This window comes from Benincasa hispida, chromosome 3 (assembly GCF_009727055.1).
Source record: "Benincasa hispida cultivar B227 chromosome 3, ASM972705v1, whole genome shotgun sequence".
NCBI lineage: Eukaryota > Viridiplantae > Streptophyta > Magnoliopsida > Cucurbitales > Cucurbitaceae > Benincasa > Benincasa hispida.
The window spans coordinates 5935035-5960600 of NC_052351.1; the positions used below are offsets into that span (position 1 = coordinate 5935035).

Here is a 25566-nt window from a genome sequence, read left to right on the forward strand (position 1 = left end):
TTTTGGATGTTAGTTTATTGGTTTGTGGTTAATGCAACTAAAATATCATATATTTCATAGACAAGGTGAATAAAATATCAAATATTATAAATCATATATATGTTTATTCATACAAGGTTTATAAACTATAGAATCCTACGAGATTTAGGGTATCAAACCCAATAGTGACATGGTGGTTTGGTCGACGAAAGGCAGAGGCTGGTGGACGAGCGACAGAAGCTCGATGGTCTGGTGTGATCTGAGGGGTGAGATGGGGAGAAGGACTAACATGAGAGGTTAGAAGGAGATGGAGAAGAAGAGAGTCATTTTTTTCTTATTCCTCTAGGGCTACGTGCACTTAGCCAAGCCAAGCCAACAAACTTATAAATATAACTATTTCCTAGTTAAAACCATATTTTGACTTAATAATTATATATCTATATTTCCTTTTTCTCCTTAATTTCACATCAACTCAAATCACTCATTTATTTGTATCTAAATATATTTTCCTTTCCTAAATTTCCATAAGTCCACCGTTAAAACAAATCCAAAATCCCAAATTTAAATTTTAATTCCATAAAAAATTTCAAATCTCCAAATTAATTTATCCAACTTTCCTTAAATTAAATTCAAATTTTCAAATATTTTCAAATATCACTTTATTATCCACCTCAAACTACAGGTCTTTACGTCTAACATCGACATAATTTTTCTATCTACTTCGAGCTATTTGCATTCGTGTTCTAATTTATGTATTGCTTTATTTGTGGTCTGTTAGACATGAGATCTGCAACCTTTCCCATACAAGGCTTTAAATAGTGACCGTCAATAGTAGCTTGATAATTGTTATTATAAGAGAACTCCATCAGATGTAAGTAAATTTCCTTAAAATAAAATAGGCTAACTTAGTGAATTTAACCACTATGACCCATATCACTATATAACCTTTTGTTATTCTTGGCAAACCTACAATGAAATCCATAGACATATTCTCCCACTTCCATTCCGATATGCTTAGAGGCTACATCAAACCTACTAGCTTTTTTCTTGTGGCCTTCATCTGCTGACACACTAAACACTTATAGAAAAATTCTGCTATTTCTCTTTTCATATCATACGATTGGTAATATCGTTTCAAGTCGTGATATATCTTAGTACTGTCATGATGTATTGAAAATGGTGAACTATGATCTTCTGCCAATAATTCATCCTTAAGCTGACTGTTTACAGGTATGCATAAGCATCCCTAATAAAGGAGACCATGATCTAAGGATACTGAGAACCCATTATCTCGTTCTGCCCTTACTAAGTGAAACTTCTTAACACGATAAGGATTTCTTTATTGTGCATCAATGATCTTTTGTCTCTAGGTTGGTTGTACTGTTGTGCCAACTATGCAGTGACTTCCCTCACTACTACTACAACCCTGACTCGTTCAAAATCCTTGCATAGATGAGTCTATATGGTAATTAAAACTACTAAATGGGTTGTCTTTCTACTTAGAGCATCTGCCACTACATTTGCCTTGCCTAGATGATATAGAATCTCACAATCATAATCCTTCACCAACTCTAGCCATCTGCACTGTTTCATATTTAACTTCTTCTGAATGAAGAAGTATTTCAAGTTCTTGTGGTTTGTGAAAATTTGTATCTTCTCTTCGTCTAAAAGGCCTCCAAATATTTAATGTGAAAACCAGTGCTACTAACTCCAAATCATGTGTAGGGTAGTTTCGTTCATTATTCTTCAATTGACGAGAGGCATAAGCAACCACTTTTCCCTACTGCATCAGCATGAACCCCAATCCTTTTTTTGGAGCATCACTGTAAATAATAAAACTTCTTGATCCATCTGACACTGTAAGAAATGGTGTAGAAATCAAGTTCTGTTTAAGATCCTGAAAACTGTCCTCATAAGTCTTACCCTCAATAAAGGAAGATCCTTTCCTAGTCAACTTAGTTAAGGGAGTGGCTATGCGAGAAAAGTCTTTGACAAATCGATAGTAATAGCCTGCCAAACCTAGAAAACTATGCACCTCACTGACTGTCATAGGATGAGGCCAACTCATAACCACCTCAATCTTTTCTGGATCTATAGATACTTCATCCTTTGACACCACACGCCCTAGAAAGAACACTTGCTTCAACCAAAACTCACATTTAGAAAACTTAGCATATAACTTATTCGACCTCATAGTCTCCAAAACTTTTCGTAAATGTTCATCATGTTTTGCCTCTATCTTGGAATAAACCTAGATATCATCAATAAAAACTATCACAAATGGTAACATTATTCAACTATATATAATCAATGCATAAGCATAATGACCCATCATTCTTTTTCACAAACAGAACTGGTGCACCCCATGGTGACACACTCGGACGTATAAAATCCTTATCCAATAACTCTTACAATTGAATTTTGAGCTTCTTCAACTCTGCTGAGGTCATTCTACAAGGATCCTTTGAGATGGGAGCTGGACATGACTTTAACTCGATAACAAAGTCTATCTCCCTATATGATGGAAAACTTGGGAGGTGTTGAGTTGTATGTCCTTAAACTCATAGTTTGTAACATTAAACATATTCTATTTGAAATAAAGAGATGTTATTGAAGTTTATTGCACTTTTAAAGGCCTAAATCCAATAAAAAGATCCATGACTATTACATGAGTACTTGGACTTTATGTGGAGACATAAAGACGGATCAAGTTCGAGCAAATAGCTAAAATGGTCTATAGTATACGAATAAGGTTGGGTACCTTATTCTAGTAACACTATAGGATGGGATCAACTTTGTATTTGGTACAAATGATATGATCCTAAATCGTTCATATGGAGACATGAAGTGGGGGCGTCCTATGCAAAGAGTTTGTATAAGACCGGGCCAAGAAATGAGTAACTCTTACTTTATAATACTGTTTATTGTTTAAGACTGATTGTTTCAAATTAATGACCTAGGTAACTCGACCTTAATTCTGAGCTAACTATGAACTCCTGTTTATTTGGGATTATCCTTAAATTTGCATAGGTGAGGGTTGGCTCTACAGCGCCAGCTCAATAAACCTCTCATTTCAGGGGTAAGATCGAGTAAATAGTTGAGGACATAGGGTGCAAGATAGATTTCACTCCCACCTACTTTCAGGGATAGTGGAGAGGTTGTTCCCTTAAGTGCTGGCTTCGGGTCTTGAATAAGGTGCCCTACCCTTTCATTGGCCCGAGAGGGACTCAATTTGGTGATTGGATCATAAACAAATTGTTCATTAGAGGAACTGTGGGACTTAAGGAGCTAGATGTAATCTTAGGGGTAAAACAACATTTGACCCAACCGTTATTATGAACAACCTGTGAAGGGTGAACTTATTATATGGTTATATTAAGTGGACACAATTATATCTACAGTGAGAAGAGTGCAACTACTAGGTTTTAGTAGAGTGACCCGGTAGTTAACAAATGTTGATTAGTTCGGTTTAAAGAGTTTAGTCGATTAATCTGAATCGTTGGAGCCCATGATCTATAGGTCCATTAGGTACCTCTACTAGCACACAAACGGAATAAACCTTAGAATAGAGTGATGGGTTTAATTTGAAACATTCAAGTTCGAGTTAAGGGAATTAGTAATTATATGCGATATAATTACACGTTTAATTATTAGATTAAACGAGATTGTAGAATCTGATAATATTTAAATATGATTTAAATATAAATTACATGAATAGGGATTCATGGTTGTAAAATTGGTGTTTAATTAATTTAATATTTGATATTAAATTAATAGAATTAATTAAATTGTTTAATTACTTATTAATTTTATTTGAAAATTAATTAATGAAATTTTAGTTTAATTAAAGAATTAAAAACTGAAATTTGATATTAATTTTGAAAAAGAATTTCAAATCAATAAGAAAATAGATTTTGGAGAAATCCACTAAAAGTTGTGGATTTTCCCACTTGCATGAACACCAAAATCTCACTCACAATTCAAGTATGAGCTATCTATTTGAGATGCAATCAAATTGCATGAGGTGTGGGTATAAGATTCAAGGTTTAATGTCGAGGATTGAGGCCATGCAAAATTATTGAGCTGAGTTTTTAGTTGAAGAAGCGTTCTACAATTTGAGAGAAAAAACCAGTGAGCTTCTCTCCAAATTCCTTCAATTCAATTCATTTTAAGTCCCACAACACAATCTAAGGTACAAAGAGAATAGTAAGAAAAATCTATTGGTGGTTTACACTTTGTTGCAGAGGAGATTAAAGCTGGATTTGAAATTCTGGGCGGGATCTATCAGCAGCAACATTCTCTCTTGACTCGAGACCATTTTAGAATCATGGAATTCTCTTTAAAGGTGAGTTTTTTATGAAACCTTCTTTTTTATGATATGAACATGCTCACATTGATGCTAAAATTAATGAATTAGAGTGCTTATTGATCCTTGTTTCTTCCGCTAGTTGCTTGCTAACTCCATCAAGAGGTCCTCTGAAAAAACATCTAAATAATCTCTTACCATTACCTCTAAAGACAAGGCGACCTTAGTTTCTCTAGTGTCAACCACATTGGCCAAGATACTCCAGATACCTTGATTAAGCAACTTATTGGCTTTCATAATTGAAATTACTATAAGCAAGACCATGATCCTAGCCCTTTTAAACTAAAAACTAGCATCTGTAGGAGGATTAAAGATTACCTCCTTACGGGAATAATCTACACTGGTATGGTTGGTAGACATCCAATCCATGCCTAATATAATGTCAAAATCATGCATGTCCAAGACTTAAAGTCACATCTTGCGTATAATTTGCTATCTCAATCTAACATGCTTATATCTTTTCATTTGCTAACATAATTTCTTCTGACGGAGTAGAAGCTGATAAGATATAATGCAAAGGTTCTAATTCTAACATAGCATGCTTCACAAATACTGATGATATAAACAGATGGGATGAGCCAGAATCAATCAGCACCAATGCATAGTGTCCCAAGAATGGGAGCATACTTGTCACAACAGTGCCTGATTTCGTGGCTTCCTGCCGAGTGATTGAATAGACACGTCCTTGCTATTTTGATGGCTCGAACCTCCTAATGCACACTGGAAGGCTGACCCTTACTTCCTTATGAGCTTCTTTTGGGATATTTATCAGTCATGTGTGATGGGGGTGCAAGTGCACGTGCCAAATTATAATATAGTTTAAAACAGTTAGGACTGAGTGTCGTCTCATGGGGAATTGGTTGGACTCACTCTTAGCTAATCATAAATTTTTCTAATTTTATTTAGGAGAACGGACTATGATTAATATTTAATTAGTCTAATCCTAGAAAGCACAAAGGATAACACCGGGGTGAGAACAAGCTAAGACACACCCTAGGGTTATGGTCTCATTGGTGGATCAACTAGAATTATTGTTTTATGCCTTAGATTAATTTGTGCAAATTACAGATCTAAGAGTCTTTAATGATAGATAAAACTAACATGCAACGGAAGAAATCAAAATCAATAAGTACTACAATTACATTTATTTGAGTTTATAAAGCATGCTAAAGCAAGTTTTGCAGAAAAGAGGATTTCATGTTTGAATACCTTTGATGAATAGCTGAAATCTTCTTCTCCTCTACGAATTGGGCCTTCAATTTGATAGTAGACCACCACAATGATCTTCTCTACTAACATTCAACTTGGATTGTGTGGTGGAAATATTGAATTGAACTTAATTAGGTGTAAGGGAGAAAAGGGTTTGAGGGAGAGTGCAAAATTTCTAAAATTCTGATTGCAAAAATCAAAATGCATGCCTTCTCCACTGAAAATTTGAAGCTTTTAATCAATCAAACCATGCAAGCAATATGAATTCAGCATGGTGACACTTCAAACTCCAATTAGAAAGTGGGCTAGGTGTTTAGAATGGGATAAACCCATTAAGAATAGAAAAGTTGGATAAATCCACTAGTGAAATTAATTTTCTAATTTTTACTTAATTTCATTAAATTAAATAAAACAAATTCAAATATGAATTTGAATTTTGTAAAATTAAAAAATGTTTATTTTTAATTAATTAAACAAATTTAATTAATTAATTAAAAAATAATTTAATATCAAATATTAAATTAATAGAACATCTATTTCAAACATGAATCCTATTCACGTTAATAAATATTTAAATATTGTAAACTTTCCAAATTACGTTTAATTTCGATAAATTTAAACATTTTAATTATATCGAATATAATGAATTAAACCCTAAATTGAATTTGAACATCTCAAATTCGAAACCCTGATTTCGATTTTGAACATTTCAAATTCGCTCAATTCACTAATCCAAGGTATACGAACTAGTAGAGGGACCTTATGGACCTACAGATCATGAGCTCCAACGATTTGAGATTTAATTGGCTAAACTCTTTAGACGAATTAATCAATATTCGTTAACTATCGAGACACATCATTATAGCTTGATAGTTGCACTTTTCTCACTGTAGATATATTTCTGTCCACTTTAACCATAATCAGTAAGTCGATCCTTCACAGATCATTTGAATCTACAGCTAGGTCAAAATTATCATACCCCTGTAAATACATCTTGCTTCTTAAGCTCCCACTGATCCTCTATTGACCAATTTGGTTTATAGTCAAACTTATAAACCATGTCCCTTTTGATCAAGAGAGGGCGGGGCCCCATTGTTTGAGACTAGGAATCAGTGCTTAAGAGAACAACCTATCTGCTAACCCTAAATCTGGTAGGAGTGAGTTTCATCTTGTAGAATTATGTCTCTAGCTATCTATCCGGTGTTATCCGAAAAATGGGAGGCTTATTGAGTAGTGTTGTTAGACTACTCTCACCTATGCAGATAAAAGAATAATCCCAAAGAAACAGGAGTTCATAGTTAGCTCAAGATTAAGATCGAGTTATCCTAGGTCATTTGAATTTGAAATAGTCAGTTTTAACAGTAAAAAGTCGTTATAAAGAAAAATGACTATTTTGAGGTCTGGTCTTATGCAAACTCATTGCATAGGATGCTCCTGAAGGAAATCGGACATGAGAATTTTCATGAGTAGCAGAATGATCGTTCCAAATTTCGCTCGTATATGAACATTAACAATTACAGTACACAAACAGAAACATACAGGCTATGAAACATATGAAATTACAGCATGCTTTACTATACAATCAAGGGTAGAATTACACATAACTTTGAAGACTCATCTTCAACACCCTTGATCACGAACGCTTGAACAATCAGCAAGACTGCAACCCCGAATGCTCAAGCACTACGACCACTACATTGCACTATCATAGTGACCATGAACTCAACGATCACCAAGATCACGAACAATCGACAACCACCACACGAAAACCGCTAACTCAATGAATGGCCTCCAAAAACCTCGACTATGTCGAGTTGAGTACGGCACCACCACAATGGCTACCTTGGTATTCTCGGTGTGAGAATCCAGAAGTGTGGGCTCTGTGTGGACTTGATTAGAAGACGAGACTGAAGGAACAACAATCATGTAAACGATTGAGCAAGTGGAGATGGTAAATGTCTATCGTATAGACGATGCCCAATCGTTTAATAGAAGTTATGCAATCGTTTAGCAAAAGCTATGAGATCGTTTAGCTAATCGGCCAACTGAGTGACTATCGTATAGAAATACTCGATCGTCTAGTCTCTCTTCAGCTTTCGTTTAGTAAATCTCATTTACTTGACAGCCACCGTGAGAACTTTTCGAGAATATAAATTCTCAATTCAACCACTACTAAAATTTAGGAAAACATTTTTCCATTTATCTCATGGTTACAATGAAATTACCAATAACCTACCACTCAATTGGTTATTAAAGAAAAAGAGATAATTATCTAATAATTAATATTATTATAAATATATATGATAACCAACTTACCATACTATATTTATAACCTATAGTTTTAATATTTCATCTCATGAAATATATAAACCATAGCTCTTTTTCTATTCCATGGTCCTTAATGTAAATCTTATTTACGTTAATCCTCTACTTAATATATCTCATACATCATACCGATCATATCATATATAATCGAATTACCTCTTGTCAATTTGAACATTTAAAATCAACACCAAGAACTGATCCTCTACTTGAATCCATTGAGCTACCAAGGGGATCTTATGGACCTGTAGCTCGAAGCTCCAACGATACGTCAATAAATGACTAAACTCTTTAGTCATGGGATCCACCATTCGTTAATTGCCAAGCACTCTACTAAAGACCATCAGCTAAACTCTCCTTACCACAAATATATTATGTGTCCATATCAACCAATCAATAGTGCGATAACCCTTTACAGATCGCCCATAAGTACATCTCGACCAATAATCATTATGCCCCCGTAGTTACATATAACTCCTTAAGTACCACTGATCTCTCTAATGAACATAAGTCATAGTCCTACTATGACTGAGTCCTCTCTTCCAAAGAGAAGTTGTGGGCACTATGTTCAAGCCCCAGAATCAGCCCTTAAGAGAGCAATCTATCTACTTACCTCTACTTTGGGGAAGGAGTGAATTTCTTCTTGTGTAATTGAGTTTCCAACTCCCAAATCAGACAAGTCTCCAAAAAGGTAGGCATGTTGAGTTGGCAATCTGGCCACTCTCACCCATACTAATCAAAGGATGGCCCTCAAAGGCAGAAGTTCCCAAAACATTCAGGATTGAGGTCATGTCACCTATGGTCGTTTAGGTGAGATGTAAGTCTCCAGTTCAACAACGTTATATACATGGACGAATCATCTCGTGGTCCAATCTTATACAAACTCCTTGTATAGGACACCCCCGCTTGCATATCTCCATATGAATAGTCAAGATCTACCATCTGTAGTAGTTCACAACACTTGCAAACCTATACAAAGCAGGTCGTATCCATAGTGTTACCAAGATCAGATATCCCTCATTAATCCTTACATTACAGACCTATTTAGGTTATCACTTAAGGCATGATCCATTTGTATATCTCATATACATTCTTAAGTTTACAAACGATAGTCATTGAGCTTTGTTTATTGGATATGAGTAAATGTCTGATAAAATAACTCTGATTTTATTCATAACAATGTGTATATATTACAAATTACGAGACTTTGGGAGAATTAGGACACCAATCCCAACAGCTCTCACTCACATGTCTCCACATAAATGATTTTGGGATCACATTATTTGTATCAGTATACAAAATTGGCCGCATCTAATAGTGTCACCAGAATGAAGTACCCAATATCTTCCATATACTTATAGACCATTTTGGCTATATACTAAAACTTGATCATCTTTTATGTCGCGACATAAAATTAAAGTATTCATATTATAGCCATGGATTTGTTTATTGGATTTTTATAATAGAATGCAATATCAATAAAAATTTAATGAAAAAAATATTCAATAATACTTTTGTTGATAAACAGAATATGTTAACAATATTTACGAACTGCGAGTTTAGGACATTCCTAACATTTAATCCATGTATCCTCCTTCGAGCACTACCTTTCTAACACCTAATTATCAACTCAATTTCGTGCAATTGTTTAGTTAAGTGCAACATTAAACTTCTCTATTTTTTATCCTTATTAATCTTCTATCACCTTTGTGCATATTTGATTAACAATTTAACATGTTCGATCTAACCCAATACCCTCTCTCTTTCAAGCAAGGCATCAAGTACACATCATTAAACATTGGCCACATGTTCAAAAGCATAAGTAATAGATATGCTAAAATAACTATGCAATTAATCAATTCCAAGAAACAACCAATCTTGTTTAAAAACAATCCAACAACAAAAACCATAAACCCAGAACTACAAATGTCACTCATGGGCACAACATAAATTTAGACCATTCATGATACATCTAAATTCAAAGAAACATAAAATTAAAAAAAGGAAGATGCAAGCCCATTCTTGACTGTTTTCCTTGTTGGGGTTGATGTCCTAAATCTCGTAGGGTCCTATAATTTGTAAACTTTGTATGAACAAACTCTTATGTGATTAATAATATATGATATTCTTATTCACATTGTTTATAAAATATGTGATATTTTAGTTGCATTAACTGCAAACCAATAAACTAACATCGAAGGTTATCGTTGTAACTTAAACATGAATGTGGAGATATACATGTGAATCATGTTTAAGTGATAACAAAATGGTCTGTAGTAGATGGATAGGGCTAGGTATTTTATCCTGATGACACTACAAGTATGACCTGCTTTTTAGGTGTTACTATTGTTGTAAAGTGGTATAAATGATCTGATCCTAATCATTTATGTATTAAACATGCAAGCAGGGATATTCTATACAAAGAAGTTTAGTCTCATTATATAACACCATTCATAATAGAGACTTTCAGTTCACTAGGATGACCATAGGTAACATGACCTTAATCCTGAGTGAGTTGTGAACTCCTGCCTATGAGGGCGGTCTTTTGGTTTGTATGGGTGAGAGTGGCCAGATTGTCGACTCAACAAGCCTACCATTTTGGGGATTCGTCTGATTGGGAAGCTGGGAACTCAACTACACAAGATGGAATTCACTCCTTCCCCAAAGCAGGGGTAAGTAGATAAATTTCTCCCTTAACAGTTGATTCCGAGTCTTAAAAATGTGGCGCCACACCCTTTCCTAGCCTGAGAGGGGTTTAGTCATAGTGGGACTATGATCTATTAGTCATTAGAGGGATCAGTGGTACTTAAGGAGTTAGATGTAACTACAACGACAAACGGTAATTTGGCCTAGTTGTACTTACGAGCAATTTGTGAAGTGTTATCGTATTGTTGATTGGTTATATCCAATGGACACAAAAAAATATTTACAGTACGAGGAGTGCAGCTGTCGGTCTTTAGTGGAGTGCCCGACAGTTAATGGATGATAGATAATGTAACTGAAGAGTTTAATTAATTATTCACGTACCGTTGGAGTTTCAAACTACATGTCCATAAGGTCCCCTTGGTAGCTCAAACGGGTTTAGTTGAGAATCAATTTTTGGGTTAATTTGAATTGTTCAAATTAATAAGAGGAAATTTAATTATATGTGATATAATTAAATTGATTCAATTATATATGATATAATCTTTATAATGTATATGATATATTATAGATTATTTGGAGGAAATAAATATTTGAATAAGATTCAAATATATTTTCTATGAATGAGATTCATAGTTTTAAATTTAATATAAATATGATTTATATTAAATATCATGAAATAGAGAAAAGAAACTATCGTTTATATTGTATATGATACAATATTGAATCTATAGGTTATGTGTTATATTTGATATAACATATAGTTTAATATAAATAAGATATGATAAGTTAGTTATCATTTTTATTTATATTATTTTATTATTTTGAATAATAATTCCTCTTTTCTCTCCAACCACCTTAGTGGGTGGTTGTAATAGAAATTTATAATCTTTGATCGCGTTGTCGTCAAACAACTTGTTAGGTTGCTGACGACGTATATATATGTATATATATGTATGTCTATGTGCTTTGCGACAATGATCGGAGGTCGAACATGGAGATTGTGATGATTAATGCGATACTGATGTGGTATATGCGACCGATAAACAAAAAGAATAATGAATTGATTTGAGAAAGTAAAATGCGGTAAAGAACAAAATGCGATGATAAATAAAATGTGATAATAAAATGTGGTGATAAGTAAATTGCAATGATAAAATAAAGTGTGGTAATAAAATAGAATGCGGTGATAAATAAATGAATAAACAAATAATATACAAGTTGAGGATTGGCTGTGAAGATTTGCAAAAGTATCTGATGAATGCAGTGACAAGTCTTGTGAAATGAGTTAGAAAAAGAATGGGTTGAGGGAAAGGACATCGCAAGTTTGTCAATCATGTTGAGAACGCAACTAAGATTCCACTTTCTCTGGGCTTACACCTTTCAGTGATCGGCCACGTTCCCATATGTCTATGGTGAAACAGGAATGAACGTGGTGAACGCAAGGTTGTTTTCATCTCTGGAAATACTTCTCGCTTTAGTTAACGCATTCTTTCAACCTTTTTTCGAGAGGCGGAATAACATCTTCACTTCTGCTCTCACAGATGAAGATGCCCTCGAGCATTCTTTAGCCAAACTTAGTTGATTTCTTCAACAAAGATTAACTTACTCGCTTAATCCTTCCCCTTTACCCTGAGGGATGAGTTACACATGATGAAGAAAATGGATGATGAATGTATGGAGAAGAACAGAGAAATGACGATGAATACGATAATGATATTAAAATCTAAAGAGAAGTGTTTGTTACAGATAGTGAATGAAAGATTAGAGATGAACGCAGTAGATGAATAGAAAATGAGAACAAATACGGAAAGAGTGTTAATGTCTTGACACGGATCCCGATCGGAGATGATTTGCTTGCCGACGTGTGGTAGGAATGGAGTGGAAAGCTTCCCTCTCAGGCTTGATTTCCAGGTAGAAGTGATCTTTTGCACAAAGCTTCTTCTTTGGGAATGGAAATAATTGCTTGCTCTAGAGACTTACCTCTCGGTCTTGTCTCGTCTTTCTCCCTGGATTTCTATAAATTTTCTCTTCAGACCAGCCTCCTCTCCTTGAATTTGATGTCGCTATTTATAGACCTTGGCTCCTTCTGCATCAATGGTCCCGCTCTGAAAAGCTGATTTTTTCTGCCATGGCATAGTTGAAACGTCCGCTCTGCTCCATGTTCAATTTTTCAGAATTGTACAACAGAAAAGTTGTACAATTTTAAAAGTCCTTGTGAATGTGTCGTTCTATACATCTACGATCGGTCGCCGTATGTGGTGTAATTGCTTTGATCTTTTATCGATTGCTGCATGCGGTGGAAATGCGTTGATCGTTTGAGTCCATGATCGATCGTCGCATACACTGCAATTGCGTTGTTCTTTTTCGTTCTTGATCGATTGCCTCAAGCAATGTGAATGCATTGTTCATTTTTTTCCTCGAGCGGTTGTTGCATGCGGTGACCTGTTTTCCTGCAAAATAAAGACTTAAAGATTCCATATTTGCCATCGCAATGTGGTTAGCGGGTGTGCTTATGACACTTTACAATTTTCACGTTTCTAAGCCAATTTCTATACGGTCGATGTAACTTTTCCTTCTTTTTGCCGCATAATCTAAATAAAACGGTATAAATAACTTGTATTTATACAAGTTATCAGTGGTTAATTAGTTTTATGGAAAAAGAAATTAAAAGAAAATAGTGTTCTTCTTCCTTAAAAAAAATTCTACACGACAAGTGAGAACCTACATGATTGAGAGATTTGCTAGACGATTGAACATTGTAGAATCGTTCTGTCTTCTTCAATCTTCTTCCTCCTCCAAACTCAAACAAACCCTCATAACCAAAATAGTCAGAGCCCACCATTCCTGGACTCTCACCCTGAGGATACTGAAGGCTTTCTGTGGTAGTGTCTTCTTGGTTTTGGTTCATGAATTTCTTAATGAAAGTCTTCAAGGTTTGTTGAGTTCGAAGTTCGTGACCGTTCTTTATAAGAAGAAAAGTTCTTCAAAGTATCCCTTGAACCCATTTTCTTTATAAAAATCATGCTATAATTTATATATAGAATGCATATCTTATATGTTTACTGTAAATTTAATTTTCAATCAAAATGAAATTTGGACGATCCACATCCGTTCAACTATCTCCGTAAAACAAGTTCCTTCAGTCCTCAAATCTAGCATCATACTCCATCGATCTTTTCATATCTCCACTCCCTTGAAGCTCAAACTTGCTGTTTCCGCCCAAATCTTAAGTCCCCATGGAGGCTTTAACGAACTTCCAAATTAAACCCTAATAACTAAAGAAACTCTTGTCGAAGAGCATCCATGAGCGCGTTTGGATCTTTCTGATTTCATTGTGACCGAAATACAATACATACATTCTAACAGATAGTTATTCAAATTAAGACTAATTAACGACATGCTACGAACAATAAAACACAAGGGAAAGAGTTCTCATACCAATTGAAGACTCTCTTCAAACATTGAACTTAGAAGTAACAGAAGAACCTCTACGCGAACTCTATCGCCCAGCAAAACAGTCGACTGCGGCAACACGATCGTCTACACGAATGGCAGCAACTTGAACAAGCACGAACAAGTAAACAACGGGGACGACACCACCAGTTGAAGGCCTTGGTATTCTCAGAGTGAGAATCCAAAGTGTGGTCTTTGGTGAATTTGGTAGAGGTTGGAGAAAAGACAGATCGTGTAAACAATAAGCAATTGGGAGAGAAAGAGCTATCGTATTGCAAGGATGCTTATCCTTTAGATGTAGCTACACGATCGTGTAGGTTTTACTAAGCGATCGTTTAATAAAAGGTAGACGGTTGTTTAGAAAATGCGGCACGCTATGCGATCATTTAGGAAAATTAAGCGATCATTTAGGGACAGGCGTGCGATCGTTTAGGCGTTGGTTTGCGATCATTTAAACAATGTGCTACTATCGTATAGGCTCTCAAGCTAGGCAATTGTTTACGTTTTCACACCGATTGCGAATTTTCGAACCCATTTGCAAAATGAAACCAAATTTTTATTTTATTCTTCAGTTACAATAACCGACTTTGGATTTTCCCACTAATGCATGACCGAGGAGAGGTTTTCAGCCAACTATCATATAATTAACCAATTTAATAATAAATGAATATAATCATATTATATTCTTACCCTATAGTTTGATATCACATATCTACTATAGTAATTTATCCTCCACATGATATAAATCATATTTATATCTAATTTCCTCCAAAATAATGTATCTCATACATTTAGCAAATTATATCATATATAATTAACCAGTTTCAATTATATCATATATAATCGAACTCCCTCTTATCAATTTGAACATTTCAAACTGACCCTAATACTGATTCTCGACTTTATCCAAGCTACCAGAGGACCTAATGGACCTGTGGCTTGAAGCTTCAACAGTCCGTGAATAGCTAATTAAATTCTTTAGCCAGAGATCCACCATCCGTTAATTGCCAGAAATTCCACCAAAGACCAATAGCTGAACTCTTCTTACCACAGATATATTTCTCTGTCCATCGGATATAACCAATCATGAGTACGATAACCTTTCACAGATGCTTGTAAGTACAGCTGGGCCAATTTACGGGTTTGCCCCTATAGTTACATCTCACTCCTTAAGTACCACTGATTCCTCTAATGAACAAAACAACATAGTCCAACTATGTGTGAACATCTCTTGAGCCAAGAGAAGGTGTGTGGTGCCACATCGTTCAAGCCCTGGAATCAACCCTTAAGAGAGTTATCTATCTACTTACCCTTGCCTCGGGGAAGGAGTGAATTCCATCTTATGTGGCTGAGTTCCCAGCTCCCAAATCAGATGAATCCCCAAAATGGTAGGTTTGAATCGACGACCTGGCCACTTGCACCCATACAAATCAAAGGAGCGCCCTCAATGACAGAAGTTCCCAACTCACTCAAGATTGAGGTCATGTTACCTATGGTTATCCTAGGATGAAAGTTGAAGTCTCTGTCATGAATGGTGTTATATAACGAGACGTTAATACTTCATGGTCAGGTCTAATATTAAACTCTTTGTATTGGATGCTCCCACTCAACATGTCCCCTACACAAATGATCAGGGATCAGGACCATCTGTTATAAGTCACAACACTTGTGACCATTCCACAAAGTGGGTCGTATCCGTAGTGTTACCAGGATAAGGTATCCCTCCTATATCCATATACTACAGACCATTTAGGTTATCACTCAAGAAATGATCCACTTGTTTATCACCACATACATGCTTAAGTTACATATAGATAATCAGGGATTTTATGTTTATTGGTTTGTGGTAAAGCAAATAAAACATACAACTAAATAAAATTAAGATGTGAAGTAAATATCATATATTATACAATACAAGCATTCGTACAAACTGTTTACAAACTATAGGACACGAGATTTTAGGGCATCAATCCTAACACAACCTCAAATAGTGTCCTATCATGTAATCGACGGAAAGCAAAATTTATAAACAGAAGTCACAACATTGTGACGCTGCGAGGCAGCGTTGCAACACCGCCTAAAACATGGAGTATGCATGCCTTTTTCTTCTGAAGCGTTACGACGCTCTCAGTAGCGTCATGACACTGCCCTATTTTTTATTCCTCTCGGGTCTTCAACGTATTAGGGTAGCATTGCAATGCTGCGTGCAATGTTGTCCTGTTTTTCATCCTTAATGTTTTTTTTTTCACTTTTCTCGTGACCCTAGGTCAAAGTTCTGACTTTTCTTGGAGGTATTTTGGTCATTTTATCCTCGAAGTTTCTTGTTCTGATCCAATTGCTCATTTTTCTAAAATGAAACATAAAAAGCATCAGAGATATCAAATTAAGCATCAAACTAACTAAATTCTAAGCCCAAATAATGTACTTTTAGAGTGCATTTCACCACCACAAACTTAGAACTTAGCTAGTCCCGAGCAAAGAAAGAACAAGACTATAGGGGAATTCAAACAAGCATGTAAATGATTCGAAACCTCATCATTTGAATAGGCATATTAGATCCATTAGCAAAAACATTTCAAACACATCCTAAAATTAAGAGAATTCAAGGCCAAATCTTATCATCTCTCACGTATGTGTGTGCAAGCCCTTTTATTTAGTTCTAATAATTTTTCATAATTTTAAATGAACCTTTTTAGTTTTTCCCCTACTCTAGTTCAGTGAATTTATTAAAGTTTTCTTTATCATTCATTTAACAAAAATTTCATTAGATTGATGTAACGCTAAATTTATATCTTTAAGCATGTGGACAAATATGAATGTGAATGAATGAACAAGTCCATGTCCCCGGAAATGGCGCCATAAACTTGATGACATAAAAATGGTTTATAGTGCCTTGTTATGCGTGCACTGAAAAGTGTGTTATTGCTTATGCACACTACTGATGTGATACTACTTCTAAATATAGTTCCTTGTAGTATGCGATAGAGTAATGCGTGTCACAAGTTTCTTTGTGCTGAAACCAAGTATAATTCCAACACAAGTTTCTTAGAATAATCCGCGAACACATGGATTGTTTTCGTTAATGTGTTACTTTTGTGATACATGCGACCGGTTTTTACAATGAATAAAGAATGTGGGTTTATACGGAAATGTAAATTACAGTGAAAGTAAAATTGCATTGATAAAATAAAGTTGCGTTAATAAATAAAATCCTAAACTAATCTGATACAAGATACAAGACACATGATACATGATACTGAGGTCAAAACTGACTGTGAAGTTATACAAAGAATCGTGGGATGCGATGGCAAGTCTTTGTGAATGAAGCAGAAGAGGAAAGAGTAAATAGTAAAAACAATGCAAGTTTGTCAATTGCGTTAAAGATACAACTAAGTTTCCACTTTCCCTTGACGTACATCTCTCAATGATCGACCGCGTTCCCATATCTCTATGGTGAAACAAGGATGAACGTGATGAACGCAAGGTTGTTTCCATCTTTGGAAATACTTCTTGCTTTATAGTTAACACATTCTTCCAACTCTCTCTCGATCGGTGGAATAACATCTTCACTTCTGCTCTCACAGGTGAAGATGTCGTCGAGCATGCTTTAGCTAAACTTAATTATTTCCTTAACACAAATTAACTTACTTGCTTAATTCTTGCTAATTACCTAGGGAATTAAGAAAACATCATGGAGAAAATGGATTATGGATGAACAGAAAGAGATAGAGAGATGATAATGGTAATGACCATAACATTTAATGTTATGATTAAGCGTTCAATACATGGTGTGAATGAAAGATTAAGGAAGATGAATACAGATGATGAAATAGAGATTAGAAACGAATACAGAAAGAGTGTCAACGTCTTGACACAGATCCTGAATGGAGATTATGCTTGCCGGCGTGTGAAAGTGGTGGAGAGGAAGGCTTCCCTCTCAGGCTTGCCTTCCCGGTAGAAGTGACCTTCGTACAGAGCTTCAACTATGGTGATTGGAAGGATTCTTTGCCCAGAGACTCACCTTTCGGCCTTGTCTCGTGGTTCTTCCTAGATCTACTCTGGAGAGTCACCTCAGACCAGTCTCTCTCTCAGAAATCAATATATGCACGTCTCTATGTATTCATGTATATCTTTCAGTGAATTTGCAAAAGCTATTTATAGATGAAGCTTGGCTCTTTGACTTTGTGGTCCTTACTTTATGGTTATGGTAGTTCCTGAAATGGCAGATTGAATATTCCTTTACGCAATCAACCCATCAGAAATGCACAACTGAAAGCTGTACATTTGTCAGAATCCTCCGCAAATGCGTTGCTCTTTACATCTTCAATCGATCGTCGCATGCGGTGTTGTTTTTTATTACCGCATGCAGTTGAAATTGCGTTGATCGCTAAGCTCTTGATCGATTGTCACATGCACCGTCATTGCGTTGATCATCTCTTCATTCCTGAATGATGGGTGCAATGCGAAGTAGATGCGTTGTTTCTTTTATCTTTGAGCCATTAACGCATGCGGTGACTGATTTCCTGCAAAACAGAAATTGAAACACTCTATTCTACCATCGCAATGGTGTTAGTGGGTGTAACGACAACAATTTATAATTCTCGCATTTTTTAGCCAATTTCTATACTATATTGATGTAACTTTTCTTTCTTTCTATCGCAACATCTAAATAAAACAGTATAAATAACTTGTATTTCTACAAGTTATCAATTGACAATTATTCTTTTTTTTTCCAAGCAAAAGAAGAACATCTCATGACACACTACCTTCGTTTTGGCTTGCCCATATGGGTTTCATGAATGACATCCAACTACGAGCAATGTATCAATCAAAGTGCTTAAGCTTACTCACTTCCTAAACTAAAACAGGAAGGAAGAGTAATCTCCTTTTAGATTTTTTTCTTTCTTTTTCTATGTATGTATGTATGTATGTATGTATGTATGTATATATGTATGTATGTATGTATGTATTCAAAATTCAATTTGGTAATGAGACTACACAATACATAAGGAAGTTTCTAACTCATTTTTCAGGACCTTTCGGGGTGACAACCTAATTAATTCAAGTAAATTCATGCTTCACCATTAGAAACTTAAGCAAACAACGCCACGTGCTCAAATATGCAAGGGAATCAAAGAGAGACTTAAAGAAAACTTAATTCAGGAGTATTCTATCATATTTCCATAACAGATCATCTAATGCACAAGTATAGAATGAATCACAGGCAATCATAGTCATCAAATTCAAAATTAAAGCACAAATCATTTTTGGACTCAAAATACAAAAAAAAAAAAAAAAAAAAAAATCTCCAAAACTCAGCCACTCAAACATATTCATTTAATTAATATGCATAACTCATTTTTTTCCTATATAACATGCAGAATAGGATATATACCGACAAATAAGAAAAAGTAAACAGTACTTCCCCCACCCCAAGCTTAAAAATATGCATTATCCTCAATGCAATAAAAGTGAAATAAGCACAAAGAGTGAGAAAAAATGGCCTGATTAGTGAAGTGATCCATATGTGTCAGGCCTACAAACTACTGCTTTATTAAGGCTCATGTAAGACAAACTCAAAATATATAAGACAGAACACCCATGAAAGCTGAACTAAAAACAAAAATAAATAAATTGAAGCAACTGAAAGAAAATAAAAATTGGGTTGCTTCCCAGGAAGTGTTGAGTTTAACACCTCGAGCAAGACGGCATGGAGATTATACGTCAAGTTATGTAAATATTCTCCCATTTTTCAGCCCCCTTCTTACTCGAATCAATATAACCTATAAAGTTTTGTAGGCTTACCATCTTCTCTTGAGCACCTGAAAGTAGAAAATTATTTTTGGTATTTTCAATATAAGAAAAATTAAAAGACAAAAAATTAAATATAGACTCATATTTACAAGGCTCATAAGAGAGAGAAAAATCAGGAATGAGAGAGCTCTCAAGAGATGGAAAAAAATGCTCTTCAACTTCTACCTTAATCACTTGAGCTTCCTCATCTAAATTGAGAACAATTTCTCTCTCAATCTCACAAACCTGCTCTTGGTATAACTCTAATGCTTTCAATTCATCCTCACCATAAAAATCTAAAATAATAGACCTCCCTACCTCAGTGGCATTGGAAAGATTCTCCTCATGGAAGGCTCTAATTGCATCAACCATAAGACTAAGTTGATATCCTATACGCTTAAGTGTTGCCTCATTCTCTACCACTTAGGTTTCTATCCTACCCAACCTTTCCTTCTTTAGTGCAAGACCTCCTAAGTTTGGACTCTAGGATATACTCTTTTAACTAGTCCTCTAATAAAGGTTTCTCCTCTACTGGGGTTGAATAAACATAAAATCCCTATGGTTATGGAAAGGATAACTGATGGGATAAGAATATGGGTTGAAAAGCAATGGTGGTGGTGGACCTAAGCTAGGTTGGTAAAATCCATAAGGCCATCCAAAATTATTGTAAGACATAATCGATCGAGCAACCATAAAAAAAAAAAAATCAACCAAGAAAAGACTCAAACAAAACAAAATCAAAATCAAAATAAATAAATAAATAATCTACACCCTAAATTAAGATTAGTAAAATCTCTTAAATATTAAAAGAAATCAGGACATAACTCCACGACAACAATGCCAAAAGCTTTATGGGACGTAAGCGCACGCGTCAAATTATAATACCGTTTTAAACGGTTAAAATCGAGTATCATCCTCTGGGGAATTGGTTTCACTCACACTTAGCTAATCAGAGATTGTTTTGTGAGAACAAGCTAAGACACGCCCTAGGGTTGTGGTCTCATTGGTGGATCAACTAGAATAGCTGTTTTATGCCTTAGATTGATTTTGTACAAATTACAAATCTAAGAGTCTTTAATCTAGGTATCCTCCTTCGAGCTTTACCCTTTCTAACACCTAATTATCAACTCACTTTCGTGCAATTGATTAATTAAGCACAATATTAAGATTCTCTATTTTTTATCCTTATTAATCCTCTATCACCTTCGTGCATATTCAATTAATAACTTAACATGCTCGATCTAACTCAATACTCTCTCTCTCAAGCAAGGCATCAAGTACACATCATTCAAACATTGGCCACATGTTCAAAAGCATAAGGAATAGACATGCTAAAACAATTATCAATTAATCAATTCCAAAATATAACCAATCTAGTTAAAACAAATCAACAACAAAAACCGTAAACCCTGGAACTACAAATTAATCACTCATGGGTAGAACATAAATTTAGACCATTCATTATACATCTGATAACTGGTAGAAATACAAGTTATTACAGCGCAAATAAGCAAAATAATGAGAGAATGAAATAGTAAAATAAACAATATCATGTCCAAAAGCACTGAACTGAAAGGAATTGCGATCGCAAGCGCCCTCACATAAAAGTAGTTAATTTACTTATTTTTTGCAGGAAGAATGGGATGGCGCAAGTGAAATTTTGATCCAAAGGAGCAAGTTATCAGCGCGCTTGAAGATTGCGATCGCAAGTCATATGATCGTATGCGATCGTGAAAAGTTTCTCTTAAAAAGGTGGGCGCATAAAGACTGTGCATCAAGGTGACAGCATAATAAATCATGATGGGACGAAAAGCTGATGATGGTCGAATATGAATTTAATTGACAAGCCGTTAAAGCCACACTGTAGCAAGTACACTCAACTTTCGGTAACCATTAATCAGCGCATCAGAGCAGGGGAATCGATGTCGTCCATAAATACCGAAGGTCGCCATTGTAAAAGGGTTAACAAGTTAGAGATTTAGTTAGTCTGTTCATGCACATACTCGGACATATGCTGAGAGGACGGAGAAGAGCAAGGAGACAAGAAAGCCGAGAGATCATTCTCGAACAAATTGAGAGACTGCTGGAAAGCGTTAAAAAGGAGAGAGGGAAAACACTTGCGAGAGCAAGAATATACATCTGGAACAGAGTTGAAGTGAAAAAGAACAGTGTGAAAGGCCACGGGAAGCAAGACATTGCTTACTGGGCTCCTTATTTCTCAATTCCATTTGTTATTTTGTATTCAGTACTTTATTTACAGAAAATGGACATCTCATTTTAATCTATGTTCAATCTCTCCATACTTCGCATGAGTAGCTAAATTTCTGAATGGGTTGAGAAGTACTTAGTTAGCATGACTTAAGATTTACATTTTATGCGATCATCTTGTCTTATGTATGCATCATTCACCCTTTAGATATACTTGAGAGAGTAGTCTAAAGATAGAATCTAGGCTTAAGAGAATCAGATTAGAATCTAGGCTTGAGAGAGTCAGATTAGAATTGCATAAGTAAGAAATAGAAACTTAGACATAAGTTTTATTGCTATTTACACATCGCATGCGCCCTAGAAATAAGAATGATTGTATGCGGTCACCTTGTTTTATGTGTGCATCATTCATCATCGCATAGACAAGAATAGAGACTTAGACATAAATCCTATCGAATTTTTCGTATATACATCGCATACGTCCTAGAAATAGGAATTATGACATTCTGCATTGAGAGATGACGTGCTGTTATTTGTGTGTAGCATGATCACATAACTTGTGCATAATCTTAGGAAGTGTTAGCTAAACTCTTCTCAACCCCTTCATCACATACTCATTGTAACTCTACAATTTCATCAACTCTGCATTCAACTTTGTCGCATAATGGTGTCATCGCATCTTTGCAGAATCAAATGAATGCGATGATAAATCTGTTACAGGGCATCACAATCAACAATCTTGGAATGTAAAGAGGGCAAGACAATGCAATAGCACAGACAAGCATCGATCGTGCTACGTGTAGAGAATCGCATTCGATTGAAGAGTGTCCACGGAACCTACAATCAATCTACTTTTTCAAGAACAACACTTTCTCAAATACATACAACCCCGGGTGGAGAAACTACCCTAATTTTTCTTGGAAAAATAACCAACAACAAAGATATAAACCTATGGCACAAAAAGAAAGACCGCAAGGATTTTTCCAACGAACTAACGGTCAACAGCAACAACAAGCCAACAGCTCACAAGCACCGCCATCATCCTCTCTAGAGAACCTATTAAAATAGTACATTGAAAAGAATGAGACGGTCCTCTAGAACCAGGCAACTTCCATCCGCAATCTATAAATCAAAATAGGACAGATTGTGGGAGAGCTAAAAAAAAGACCACAAAGGGACGCTGCAGAGCTCAACTGAGCTCCCACGCAACTCAGGGAACACAAGGAAAGAGCACTGCCAAGCAGTCACCTTGCAAAGTGGAAAGACAACAACAGAAGAAAAGAAGGAGCCTAGTAGGACCAATCAGAATGCGATGGAATCAAAGAAACTATTAATGCAAGATGAATCAGAACAGCCCGAGATGATGGAACTTGAAGTTGCGTCCACCTCTAAGCCTCTAGAATATGGAACAGTGAAAGTACAACTAATACCATTCCCACAAAGATTGAAAAAGAAGCAAAATGATGAAGGTCAGTATCTTCGCTTCATGGAAATATTAAAACAGCTACACATCAATATTTCTTTATCGAAGCGATAAAATAGATGCCAAAAAGATGCCAACTTTTTAAAGGACATGGTGTCAAAGAAAAGAAGCATAGGAAAGTTCGCTACGGTGGCATTAACGCAAAAATCAAACACTATAATCCCACCGAAGATGTGCAACCCAGGAAGCTTTACGATACCCTGCTCAATTGGCAGGATCTATATCGGTCAAGAATTATGCGATCTTGAGGGCAACATAAATTTAATGCCACTTTCAATCTTCAAACAATTGAATGTGGGATAGTTGACGCCCACGACGGTGACTCTCCAGCTTGCGACAGGTCCCTAGTACCCTGAGGGAAAATTGAAGGATGTCTTGGTCACAATTGATAAATTTATTCTACCGGCAGACTTCATCATTCTAGATTATGAGGCGGACAAAGATGTGCCTATCATATTGGGACGACCATTTTTATTTACTAGTCATGCTCAAATTGATGTGCATAAAGGAGAGATCATGATGAGCATCAATGGGAAGAAGTTTAGGTTTAACATCATCAAAGCGATGAAGTATCCAGAAGATGAAGACCTATCGGAATCTGGTAATCAACACAATTGTGATGAAGAGTCGGAGTTCGAAGATGAAGATGAAAGAGAAGATGCGACAGCATCCTTAGAAACCTGCCATGTAATCACAGAGATAGTAAACAGTGAAGAAAAGTTGAATTTGAATGAAGAGAAAAAAACACAGAAACCTTCCTTACAGCAACCACATACCTTGGAGCTGAAAACTCTGCCGAGTCATCTGAAGTATGTTTTCCTTGGGCAGAATGAAACCTTGCCGGTGATAATATCCTCTCCGCTACCAGAAGAATAAGAAAATGCTGCTCAACATCTTGAAGAAGCACAAAAAAGTAATCGGGTGGACGTTAGTAGATATAAGAGGAATTATTCCAACATACTGCATGCACAGAATTCGTCTCAAAGAAAACCAGAAAGGCTTTGTGGAACATCAACGCAGACTGAACCCTGCGATGAAGGAGGTTGTAAAAAAAGAGATCATTAAATGGTTAGATGTCGATATATATACCCTATCGCCGATAGCACGTGGGTTAGCCCTGTGCAATTCGTTCCTAAGAAGGGCGGAATGACGGTAGTCTCGAATGTAAACAACGAATTAACTAATGAGGACCGTCACTAGCTGGCAGATTTGTATGGACTACCAAAAGCTCAATGCGGCGATGAAGAAGGACCATTTCCCTTTACCTTTTATTGATCAAGTGCTAGATCAACTAACAGGAAATGACTACTTCTGTTTTCTTGATGGGTATGTGAGGCTACAACCAGATAATGATCGCACCAGAAGACCAATAAAAGTCCACATTCACCTGCTCATACAGACCGTTTGCTTTTCGTCGCATGCTGTTTGGTTTATGCAATGCACCGAGCATGTTTCAGAGGTGCATGATGGCAATCTTCTCCGAGTATCTCGAGGATTCAGTAGAAATCTTATGGATGATTTCTCAGTTTATAGGCAAACGTATGAAGTTTGTCTGAAAAACTTCGAGAGGATACTAAAAAGGTGCGAAGAGACCAATCTGTGCTGAATTGGGAGAATGCCATTTCATGGTTAACGAAGGAATTGTGCTCGGGCACAAGGTTTCCAAGGAGGGGCTAGAGGTGGATAAACACAAAAAATTGAGGCCATTGTAAAACTTCCACCTCCAGCAAATGTGAAGGCTTTAAAGAGTTTCTTGGGACATGCAGGATTCTACCGTTGATTTGTGAAGGATTTATCTAAGATAGCTCGACCATTGAGTGTGTTGTTAGAGGCTGGCAGAACTTTTGACTTTGATTCACAATAACTCAATGTATTCAAAGTACTGAAGAACACATTAATTACCACGCCTATTTTGATTACACCCAATTGGACTAAGCCATTCGTGCTAATGTGTGATGTCAGTGGTTATACGATAGGGGCAGTGCTAGCACAGAAGGAAAAGACAATGTTATACCCCATCGCATATGCGAGTAGAACATTGAACTCCACCCAGGAAAACTACAATACCATAGAGAAGGAGCTACTTACGATCATCTTTGCGCTTGAA

At 35.9% G+C, this 25566-nt stretch overlaps 2 protein-coding genes across 2 annotated transcripts; one reads left to right on the top strand and one right to left on the bottom strand.

Annotated features, from left to right (window-relative positions):
• Positions 1-1759: 1759 nt before the first annotated feature.
• On the bottom strand, positions 1760-4609 carry LOC120073416 (uncharacterized mitochondrial protein AtMg00860-like). The gene is made up of 2 exons (XM_039026267.1): positions 4490-4609; positions 1760-2230 (listed from the first exon to the last, which is right to left on the bottom strand). Exons 1-2 carry the CDS (start codon positions 4607-4609, stop codon positions 1760-1762), a joined length of 591 nt encoding a protein of 196 aa, XP_038882195.1.
• A 20033-nt stretch (positions 4610-24642) lies between these two features.
• LOC120073417 lies at positions 24643-25065 on the top strand. The gene has a single exon (XM_039026269.1). The coding sequence runs from the start codon at positions 24643-24645 to the stop codon at positions 25063-25065; it is 423 nt and encodes a 140-aa protein (XP_038882197.1).
• The last annotated feature ends 501 nt before the right edge of the window (positions 25066-25566 follow it).

Bases quoted from the DNA above. Each gene is read 5' to 3' on its own strand.
- LOC120073416 (XM_039026267.1), bottom strand. From the start codon at position 4,609: ATGGTCTTGCTTATAGTAATTTCAATTATGAAAGCCAATAAGTTGCTT. The intron at 2,231-4,489 runs GTAATGGTAAGA...GATGATATCTAG, and splicing joins AGGTCGCCTTGTCTTTAGAG to GTTTATTCCAAGATAGAGGC.
- LOC120073417 (XM_039026269.1), top strand. From the start codon at position 24,643: ATGAGGACCGTCACTAGCTGGCAGATTTGTATGGACTACCAAAAGCTC.